General features: G+C 44.4%; 1 protein-coding gene across 1 annotated transcript; it reads left to right on the forward strand.

The window, feature by feature from the left end:
* Positions 1-204: 204 nt before the first annotated feature.
* Positions 205-11,573, forward strand: pkdccb (protein kinase domain containing, cytoplasmic b). The gene is made up of 7 exons (XM_034576813.1): positions 205-959; positions 1,987-2,127; positions 4,381-4,652; positions 5,006-5,085; positions 5,396-5,503; positions 10,362-10,538; positions 10,966-11,573. Exons 1-7 carry the CDS (start codon positions 375-377, stop codon positions 11,070-11,072), a joined length of 1,470 nt encoding a protein of 489 aa, XP_034432704.1. The 5' UTR covers positions 205-374; the 3' UTR covers positions 11,073-11,573.
* The last annotated feature ends 303 nt before the right edge of the window (positions 11,574-11,876 follow it).

Here is an 11,876-nt window from a genome sequence, read left to right on the forward strand (position 1 = left end):
CAAATGACTTTTTTATTTGTGTCACTGTTAAATAAAAACACTTGGATTATCATGAGACATATAAATAAGCAAGTATACCGTGTAAGTAGACTGAAAAAGTGAAGTGAAAGCATGGAGGCGCCTGTGCACGCGGGCCTGAGCTCTCCTGCAGAGTCTCAGCGGGTGTAAAGTTACGAGCGCACAGGACACACCTCCAGAGGGAGTTCCTCTCCGGGTGGAGGTGGAAACAAGGAGCTGATCACTTCTCCTGCTCCAAAGTCAGGAGGAGTCTTTCCTTCCACTTGGAGCGAGTGGTCGTCGGAGCCCGCGGCCGTGCGCCCCCTTTCTATCCCCCCCTCTCTCCAGCCGCTGAGGCCGTGCCAGCGAGAGGAGCAATGCCCGAGATGGGCAACTCTTTACGCGCGGCTGCGCTCCTGGCGTTCGTGGTGCTGTCGATCCTCGTGTCACTGCTGGTCAGCAGCGTGCAGCAGTACGGAGCGAGAGTAGCGCACTTTTCTAACGCGACTGTTTCTGCTGCTGATGAGGAGCAGCTCCGCGGGGCGTTGATTTACCAGCTCCAACAGAGGCGCAGAGAAATCCTTCCGCTGCTGTTACCTGAGGATGAACCGTCAGAGGGAACCCGACTCTCTCCCCAGCTGGACTCCTCTGTGGATTACAATCTGTGGAATGAGATCACGCACGGCTCCAGGAAAGCGCATATGGATGAAATGGGCTGTGACTCCCTGGTGGACATGCAGGCTGTGGAGGTCCTGGGCTCTGGATACACCAAACTGGTTGTCAAAGTGAATCTGGCCGGAGGTCAACCAGTGGCTTTAAAACTGGTCAACGAGCAGGGAATAGACATGGGCAAGTGTGTGGAGGATTTTAAAGACCCGCAAGGCTGCCGGGAGCTCGTCTCCTACAAACTGCAGAAAGAAATAGTCCTGTTGCAGAGGCTGCAGCATCCAAACGTCATAAAGGTGAAGTGAGACCTTTGTTTTTCTTCTGTGCATCAGTTCAAACACTTAATTAATCCAGTAAATTGTTCAATTTTAGTCCAAACGCCCAAACAACGTCGTAGAGAATATATTTTATTTTAAATTGAGGTCAACCTGTGGCCTTAAGAGTGATCAGCGAGCAGGGGATATTCAGTAGCTCTTAGAGAAAGAAATAATGTTACATAGGCTGCAGCATCCAAACGTCATATAGTTGAAGTGTGACCTATGTTTTCCATGTGTGCATCAGTTGAAATACTAAAATTATCCATTAACTTGTGAAGTTAAAGTTCAAAAACCCAAACAACATTCTAAAGAGTATATTTCATTGCACGGCTGAGGAATGTGTGGGACGTCAGGAGCTACTGGCCACCGCTCAACCCTGGAAATACTGATGGAATATTATTAAGACTTTCCATAATCCACGCACCACTGCTCACATTTTCCTTTGTCTCACACACAGCGGAGTCAAAGAAAGGCCTCATTGGCTTTGCAGGACTTTCCCATGTAATTAAATTAAATTCGCTGACCCCACTCTGACCTCTGGGTCCAGTTTGGCGAGAGCTGACAATGTGCCTCTGTCCTCCCTGCTATCCCTGGTTGCATCTGAAACCCCCGGCGCTTATTCACTCAAACCATTACAGCCCAATTTAGAACTAGTTTGAACTAAACGGCTGGGTTTGTAGCCCGCGTCCAACTGGTCGTGTGACAGCAGTGTGCACGGCAGCTCGATTAAACTCACAAGTGTACGGACCACATTCCCCCTGTTGGCTATAATGTGATTTTATTGTCACAAGTTTGAGCTGCAGCGAGTGAGGCTGGCAGAACACCGTGTCCTCTCAGTTTACACACACACACACACACACACACACACACACACACACACAACTTTCCGCCTGTTGCTTTGTTTGATTTCTGCACAACTAAAAGCAAAAAGAGAAAAAGTAGGTTATTGATATCTTTTTGTTCTCTGTTTTACCACGACTAACTCCAGTTGTTCTCCACTCCACAGCTCAAAGGCCACTGTGCAGGAGACTCGAGTGTCCAGGGAGGAAGAGGAGCGGAGAGAGGAAGAGTCACAGTCATTCTGGAGCAGGGGAATCCTCTCCAGATGATCCAGCTGCTCCAGAGCCCCTGGGAGGACAGATTCAGGGTAAGCCCGTCAGCTTCCTCTCTTTTAGCTCTTGATGCGCACGCCCTGTCATTTAGCCTGTACAGTGCACCACACACTCTCTGTCACTCGCGCGTACACACACACACACACACACACACACACACACACACACACACACACACACACACACACACACACACACACACACACACACACACACACACACACATGTGCAAGCCCTCGCTCTTCTTCAGCAGAAAAGATGAGGGGTCTTGGACATTTGAAATCGCTGGAGGTCCGACATCTGCCACTCAGTGTATTTGATCAGGCTGAGGTTGAAAATGGAGATGGGTCCTGGAGTTAATCCACTGGAGGCGAGGAATTTCAGACACACACAGGACAGCCAAACCAAAAACCTTATCCCTTACTTTATAGGTCTCTAACCATAATCAATTCATGCCTGACCGTTACCACAATTCACATATCGTTAACCTTAACCAGGACCTCAGAAATTAAGTTTCGACTCATTAGCACTGGGCTTTGCTCCCAGTGAGGTCTAGTGGTCCTGACAAGGTGAGTGTTTAGACTGGTAAAGGTCAGACACACACAGGGAGCTTCAGCTCAACCCCCATCCCAGGTATGCTCACAGTGGGAGTCAACTCAGGCCGAATTCACACTCCAGGGATCCAAGTATGTGTGAGTGTGTGTTTGTGTGTGGCTGTGTGTGTCTTTGCGCATGATTGTGTTTGAAAGAGAAAGAAAGGGAATGAGTTGCAGGGGGCAGAGAAGCATGGGAGCGTACATGTTTTCTTTCTGGATTAGCAGCAGTAACATGGCAGTCTGCGAGTATCATCGCAACTCTGGGCCTCATTTTGCTCCATCACACAAGCAGCCGTTCATAATACCCCCCCTCGAGCTGCTCGGCCCCTTTCAGCTACGTTGCATCTGCGCAGGCTACAGTAATCCACGGGTGTTTGGTTTCACCCAACCCTGCTTTTACAGTGCTCCGATCCCACCGGGTGACGTCCGAGAGACTCGCGGCATTACCTAACACTGTAGCTATGTTTGCAGTGTGACAGGATCATTTCATGCTCTGTCAGTGCGTGGCTAATGCCTTTATTTTGCCTGTAGTGGCCTACTTATTTTCCCTTTCTGTTTTTATTATAGGATTTAAAAGGCTACTATAAAAACAGTCCGAGGAAATGGTTTGCAAATGTGGTCGGGGAAACATCTTAAAAGCAAATAACTCTGGTTTATGCAAGACTTGACTTTTCATGTTTTTGACCATTTTTAGCTTTTTCATGAAACGTAATTATATTGTCCGACGTGTCACTTTCAGGAAAAAAACACAAGAGGGATTCAACCAGTGCTTTCGACATTTAAAAAATCTTCTTATTTGACAAAATTGGAAGAAGATACCAGAAAATATAACTATTGCTTTCATTATTGATTCAACTGGCAAAACTTTAAATTAGTCAATTAATCAAATCTGAGATTGGCAGAAAATAAGTCAGCAACACCTTTTGATAGTGGAGTAATCACTTTCTAAGCAAAATAAATAAAAACTTATTTTAGCTTCTCCAGTGAGAATTTTTGCTGTTTTTCATTTTTTTTCTTCTTAATTTTTTGGATGTTTGACTTGTTTTCCAAAAAAAGTCAACCTTTGCTTCAGGAAATCATGATGGGATTTATAAATAATGGCTCAAATGATTAATTTAGTACATTTTTTAAGGTCCCCTCAAATTTAGTCAAGCTGCACCAAATATAGATTTGCAAGCTCATATATATCAGTCTTCTAAATATGCCTGTTTCTTTTCATTTAAATCCAAGCTTTATTCCCTGAGATATTGGTGAAAACGTCCAAAATGTTAAATCTTGCCATGTTAAAGAAAGTAAATGCTATTTTCCAATCCGCCTTCCGACAAAACCAACAAACAACTGCACAGGGGGTGAAAACATAACCTGCTTGGTGTTTTTTTTCTGGTATATTTAATTAAGATCATAGTGTTGGAAGTGACTGTTAACAAATGTGAAGGTAATAATCATTGCATGCAGCTAAATGTCAAATGCTTAAAAACAATGTGAAATGAGCCTGCGATAACATCTTGAAATGTGATTTTTCTGTTTTTTTGTTCAAGAAAGTTTGAAATGATAGAAAAAGCCAAAAAAGAGCACATCCACACTTAACTTACTTCCTAGTTGCCAGACCAGTATGTTCCTCCATGTCAGAAATTGAGTGCAGTTAAACAAACTATCCAGCTGATCAGGTTTCGTCATGTGCTCTCTCCTCAGGTTTGTCTGGACCTGGTCAGGCTCCTCCACTTCCTCTCCCAGTCTCCTCTGGGCTCCGTCGCCCTGCTGGACTTCCAGCCCCGCCAGTTTGTCACCGTGTCCGGCGAGCTGAAGCTCACGGACCTGGACGACGCCAGCGCGCAGGAGACCACCTGTCGGAGCGATGCCGACTGCACCCTGCAGTTCCCTCACAGAAACTTCACCCTGCCCTGCTCGGCTGGGGGTGTGTGCGAGGGCCTGAATGAGAAGAGGAACATTTACAACGCCTATAGGTAAGAAGTGACAGTTTTACTGGGTGATGGATGTGTGACGGATGGACGGAGCGGCAGCCACATGGATGATTCCTTAAATACAGGCCGAGCTGACACCTAAACGGTTTTTCGACAGTAAAGACATCCAGCAGAAAATTTGCAGTTAGATGGAGGGGATGTGATAAACTAATAAGTAGTTCCAGTGGGGAAAAAATGGAGAGTTTCCCCTTTTTAAAAATCCGTCGGATTTCTTTTGACAGCTTTATGGACTGTTTGTTTTAACACCAATGTGAGACAAGTCATGTTCTGTGAGGACTATGTGATGGGGCTTGTCTGTTTCTCTGTCTGAGTGAGTTGTCTCTGCTTGGCCCCAGGTATTTTCTCACCTACCTGCTGCCGCACCAGGCCCCGCCCGGCCTGACACACCTGGTAGACCACATCATGAACTCCACAGGTAAGGACTAGAGACGTCTCGACATGACGGGACGCCGTTATGCTATTGAAGATCAGAAAGTAAATCACGGCATTATTGGAGGCGTGTAATTAAGTGTCCCGGCGTACGTGCTTCTTTTTAATGAGCCTCGGCAAAGTGCCCCGCGCCGTGTAACACCGTAATGAATACAAGTTGTTATCTGTTGAGATCACACAGCGAGGATTAGACAGGAGAGCTTAGTGGAAAATAAATCATATATATATATTGGATGACTTGACGCATCTTGTCAGTTCGATCTTCTCACCAGACTTAATGCTTTGTATGTGTCCAGGGGAGCTGAAAGCTGACATCAATCAGACGCTGGAGGCCTTTGAACACGTCCTCCTCCTCTACAAGTCTGGCCTGCACCTGGACAACCTGCCTCCATCAGTAATCAGAGGTACGAGCTTGTGGAATGAAGGTCGCTTTTGTTTTTTTTATAAAGTACAGTGGGCCCGCACGCTTCGCCTTTTTTTTTTTTTTTTTTTGATTCACCTTTCGAGAAAACTCAGCCTTCACCACCTTCATTATGTGTCTTTAAAGAAAAATGAAAGGGGGGGGGGGGAGTGTTTCTCCCGTTCAGGCTGTTTTGACAGGTTTATTAGGCAGCTGGGATGAAAGGACAAGAGCAACAAAGTGGGATTAATCCTGCATGTCTCCGGCTCACAGAGCACAGTCGGCCCTCATTTAACAAAACAGCGCTGGGATTACATCCAGTTTTTCTTTACAGAAGAAAAAAAATGATTTAGTTCTTTTTGCCTTTCAGAAAAGTTATATAAGCAGAACTCCAAACCTTTACCTGCTAGCCACTATGTGAGTACACAACCAGAAAATTCACAGCGAGCAAGTCGGCATGTTGATGACGTTTCTGACATGCGAAGGACGCAACAAATTTCAAATTGGAAAGATGACAAGGTTTGAGAGGTTTTGGTCATAAGGGTCAACGTTGATGTCAATGTGCTATAAACATAAACACATGATTTCTGCAGCGGAATTAACACGTCTGAATGTTCCGGACCCTTTTCCTGTTTTTGTGAATGCGTCTGACCTGGAAAATCTCCTGCTACATTCTTCGTATTTGAAAAGCAAACATGTAACATGAAAATGTCTAAAGTTCATGTCTAAAATCGACTATAGAGATTTTCTTCTTCAACTTTAGAATTCCTTATATGAAAAACTCTAGTCAACATACTGTTTCCTTTAAATGGACATACAAAGTCCCTCACATTTCTTCTCTCCAACTCTCCGCCGCTCACTCCGCTCCTGCGCCCCTCACCCCTCCCGCCATATGAAATATTAATAACAGAATGACTGGCCCGCGTTCCTGTGGTGAGATTTTTCCCGTCCCCCAGATGCTGGACTGTTTATATAGCAGCGCTTTGTGAATTTAATCACACATTCAGGGTAAAGAGGCCTGGGCGCTGAGGCTGACATCGAGAGAGAGTGTTTTAGTTTAACAAGTTGGTGCCGTGAGCCAACGCTGCTGCTGCTGAGTGTGTGTGTGATAAGACCTCGAGAATTGTGTATATTCTTTTGCCATATTTTGGTTCTTGTTGAAACAAAGTAGTTTCTGGACAAACTGGGTGGAATTTTTGTTTAGTCAAACTTAGTTTAGCTCTGTTTATAGTTTGACACTGGGAAATATACTTCAGTAAAAACACAGCTAAAGGTTGCAGCAGCTATTTTCATTCATCATGCTGATTGGAAAAGGTCTGGCTCTGTTCAGAAAAAATATGCATATACCCGTAGCAGGAAAAAAAAATAGACATGTTATATCTTGTTTGTTTGAGGCTCTACTGGCTGATGACAAGTCTTTATTAAAGCTGCTCTCAGCCAGGCGCTGAACTCTGGACATCTTCCCGAATTTCTCACATCCGAGGGGCTGGATGTGAGAACGCAAACGTCTGACTCCCTTGCTCCGGACATTTTCTGGAACTTGTCCTGCCAGTCCCAAAGAAAAAAACAGAGCCATACATGTAGAAAACACAGACAAACAGATCAACTTGGAAACACAAGATTCCAGAGCTTTAGACTATAAGGGCCAACGCTGGTGCCAATGGGCTTTGGACAAGTAAATCCTCAGCTTGTAGTTTTACATTGTTTTGGATTTAAACAAATAAAGTATGATGTAATGTTTATTTGTGGTGTTTGAGAGGTGTTGATAAGTGGATTTTTTTTTTCTCACTTTGGATAGAGCAGGCCTTAGCCTGGCATCAGCAGAGTGTCGCATTTGTATGTGGTCTGGAACTTCTCAGTACATTCTTGATTTCGAAGGGCTGTTATCAGCATTCCCAGACCAAAGCGCTTCTATACGCAATTGGATAGACCTGCAGCCAGTCAGAGCAATGAGCTGCGTGACATAGAAGCTACTTTCAGATATAGATTCTGGAAAATGTTAGGACCAACACAGCAAGTCTGACCGAAAGAACTCCTGAAAGCCACAAAAATCTGAGCATAAAACAAAAAAATGTTGGTAAAAGGGACTGAACTCTGAAAATTGGTACTGGACAATTTCTGGAGTTCACCTTTTACATATGAGGAATACAGCAGGAGATTGTTTAGGTCAGATACGGGAAAATGACAAGGGGTGGCACCTGGGTGGAGCATGAAGGAGGCAGGACATCACGGATCAATTCCACGGCAGCAATCACGTTTTTTGTCTGAAGCACATCGACACTGGCGTAGGACCTTATCACCAAATGCTCCCGAATCTTGTTGTCTTTTCAGTATGACCTCTTAGTGGCCATCTTCTCCGTGTATGGCACCTCTTTTTCACCATGAGATTTTTGTATTATTTCAGTTTTTTCCAGTTTTGAGCCCCCACACTCCAGCTGTATTCTCAGGTGCGCTCACTCTGACATATTCCGGACATTGCCTGGCAGGAAAAGTTCTAGAAAATGTCCAAGGCAACCGACTCAGACATTTTGCATTCTCACGCACAGCCCTTCTGGACTTCAGTGCGTGTGTGAAAGCAGCTTTAGTGTGTCAACAAACGCTGTGTGTTTGTTCTTTTCAAGGATAATAAACATGCCATCCAGTTTGTTTAATACGACCTCTATCCCCGACTCAACCTCTCCAAAGCAGCAGCAGCCATTTTGGTTGTTGATGAAACAGCTCCAGTGGCGCTACTCTTTCCAACCCAAGCCATTGTAGATGAATGCTTGTAATTGAGCCAACCCGTTTCAGGACGGATGGAGCTGTCTGAAACGGGTGGAGAGCCAGAACCATGTTTGAAAGCGAATAAACACGAGCTCGCTGAAAGCTCTAGCCGGGCTAACTGTTTACACATATCTCACTCTATGTGCTGAGCTAGCCGGCTGGTAACCGTAGCTGTATATTTATCGGACAGCTATTAATGTGGTTTGATCTCCTCGTCGAACTCTGCAAAGAAAGAGCGAAGAAGTTAATCTCCACAAATGTCAAACTATTCCTATAAGTGATGAAACAACCAGAGTAGAAAAACCAAAGAAAAAAAAACCATGAGCTCACTAACGTCTCGTATGAGAAGAGAAAAAAAATCAGAATCGCAGCCAAACACACAAACACAAAGCCTGATAAAAGAAGCCAAATGGCCACACAGCTCAAAGAGGAACACGGTGTAATAACATGAATGTGCGTGTGTGTAGAGGGGAAAAAAAGATGCCGATCACGTACCAGGTCCTAATTTGAAATTGCTGACAGATGGAGATTCGCTGGTAATGTGGATGTAACTTCTCCAGCTGAGGGCATCAATGATTGGATAAAGAATCTGGTAAATATGTTTCTATAAAGACGGCTGCAAATACAAAATTATGTTGCAAGGATCAAATTTATGTACAGTATGTCCTCAGCACATGAATTTATTCATGGCAGTAGATTTATTATACTGATTCTATATATAAATACAAAGGGAACACTGTTTCCTGCTGTTCATCTTATACACAGAGAGCTTACATTTATCCGGCTCTGTCTGTGCAACGTTTGAGGCCCGACAGCCTGCGTCTCCCCGGCAGGCCTCATTTTTTTTTCTCCCCCGAGGAGGATCGTCCAAATACTCCTTCTCCTTGTTCGCTTTTCTCAGAACCAGAAGGTAGAACCTCGCGTCTTTTTCCTCTCAACAATACCCCTACACACACACACCACATGTCCTGCCATTTAAGAAGGTTAACAGTTTGTAACAGTGCGCCTCCTCCATACGCTCACTCACAGACTAGGCTTTTGTCCATTTCTCTCTCTCTCTCTCTCTCTCTCTCTCTCTCTCTCTCTCTCTCTCTCTCTCTCTGTGTGTGTGTGTGTGTGTGTGTGTGTGTGTGTGTGTGTGTGTGTGTGTGTGTGTGTGTGTGTGTGTGTGTGTGTGTGTGTGTGTGTGTGTGTGTGTGTGTGTGTGTGTGTGTGTGTGTGTGTGTGTGTGTGTGTGTGTGTGTGTGTGTGTGTACTTCTTTCTCATGGCTCCTGCTAATGTGTAGCAGATGATTTAAGCCCAGATCCACCAGAAGTCTGACTGGGAGAATTATAATGATGAATGAACACAAATGTTTGGCAAGAGGAAGGTGAAGTTATTTCTCTCTTAAGTGCAGAGCAACTGTTTGTGAGACGAGAGCCTAAATTGGTGTTTTTTTCATTTTACAAAGACCAGAATAGATGTTCCTCATTGTCGTGAAAGAAAGAAAAAGATGAAAAATAATGAGCAACATTTGTTTTCTATGTGGCCTTTTTTTTGGTTTTGTGGTTTCTGTTTCTCGGTTGTGAGGATTTGCTGCTTTTCTTTTGCTCGCGTGAAACTGGTTTTGGGTTCTGGACTTAAGTCAAGCAAAACATGTCTTGGGATTTTCTTTTAGACCAAATGATTATGAAATAATTGTGAGTATTGCAAATTAAATCATTATTATTCAGTCTCTTCAGATGCATCCCTTTGTCATTAAAACTGGCCACAGAAAAGGGAGATAAATCTAAACCTACATGCATAAGACATTGGAATTTTTTTGTTAGGAATATATATTATACTTAAGTAATGTTTGTCATTTATCATCCTAAAGTTGAATCTTTACTTTAAATGTGTCAATCATAAGCTAAGTAATTGCTTGGACGTTCTTCAGTTACATGTTTTCTTTGTTGCTCCTCTTCAACTTCTTATCAGTTGTCTCTGCATTCTGCGCCGCGCTGAACTAGTGTCCCCCACGGGGATCATTAAACTTTCATCTCACCCCCAGAGAGGGCTTCAAAAATCTTTCAGCAACCTCATTTCATTGAAGTGGCATCTCTGTGTCTCCTGTGGTTAGATTACACCCTGATCCGAGGTATGGGAACCTCCGGGAATGTGGAGTACCGCTGCTGGCCGTCCTACAGCCAGCAGGGCTGCGTGCTGTCGGTCCACAGCGCCAGGGAGGCGGCGTACATCTGTAACTCCCACTCGCAGTGCAACAGCTTCACCCTGACCGGACAGAAGACGTGGACGGGTATGTAAAAGCAGCAGATAAACTCCTCTCTTTCTTCTGATCTGTTATCTGATCCCAAATTGTGTCAGATTTTCTTTTTTTCTCAAGAAGCTCGGTCTTAAATACAGTTTTACAGCTCGCATACATAAACAGATAACACGAATCAAATGGGCTTCATGCACAAACACTGGAAACGCTCTGTGATAAGTTTGCGGAATTGCTAACTAAATCCAGTTTGTCACATGATTGAGGCTGCGGAGTAAACACACTGAGCCACAAATTCTTTAATCTTTTGATGAAGCCTTTTAAATGTTGCCGTGTACACAGTTATTAAGGATATCAAGTCACAGCATGTTGCTTAATTGATGTTGCAAACGTGTTAAACATGGTTCTTATTCTTCGGCTTTCTTTCTCTTTTGTGTGTGCATGTTTTGTTGTTTTGTCGCAGGGCGCCTCCTGGCCTCTTTCAGGAGCGGCTTCAGTCATCTGGTGCCCGGTGGGACGTCAGAGGTGTACGTGAAGAAAACCAAAGCTCCCGAAACGTCTACGGCGTGACGCGAGGAACAAACAGAGCGGCCCTGTTTTGAATTTCGTCTGAGTCGCTGTGGAGCGAGGATGAGAGCGAACGCACAGCCGGTGATGTGAAGCAAAGCGAAACGTTGTGCTCGAGATGAGAGACAGTGTCCTCCTCGTGAAACATGATGAACGCAGCTCGTCTCTGTGGGTTCACAGAGACGAGCGCAGGGGACGACGCGGCGTTTGAAGCGAGGCGAGTGAATGTGATGTATTTATAGGGCTTCTGCTCGGTGACTGTTTGATCTGCCTGCCAGCTCACTGCCTCTGCCAACTACTATTTAAAGGGATTTCCCTTCAGGTACAATTAAGGAGGGAGAGCCTTGTGCCCTTGACATGTTTTTTTTTTTTCTACCATGTCTTTATTCGCCATGTGTGTTGGCTTTCGTTGTGAGGCCAGGTCCCTGTAGTAGGACTTTCAAGCCAAAGAGGTAATGAGAACAGCCACTGCAGCTCAGCGTTTGAAGCCTGAGGACGAGAAAAGAAAACAAGCTCTTATAGAAATACACTTTGCTGTTAATGCGCTGAGGTTGCGGCTGTTTTTTCATGGTTCCCTGGCTTAGCTGCGCTGTGGTACGAGAGGGAAACAACCATGTAAGCATTTACACATAAACAACGAGCATCAATGATTAAAACCATTCCAGAGTCTGTTTTACATACTTTTGTAAACTTAGTTTTTCTAGTGCTTAGTTCATAAATATTTATATGATCAAATTAAATGTAAATGTTCTTACATGATTGTGCATTTTAGCTTATATGTGCACCTTGTGGGTGAAACCTTTATTT

The sequence above is a fragment of the Hippoglossus hippoglossus genome, chromosome 22, assembly GCF_009819705.1.
Source record: "Hippoglossus hippoglossus isolate fHipHip1 chromosome 22, fHipHip1.pri, whole genome shotgun sequence".
Lineage (NCBI taxonomy): Eukaryota > Metazoa > Chordata > Actinopteri > Pleuronectiformes > Pleuronectidae > Hippoglossus > Hippoglossus hippoglossus.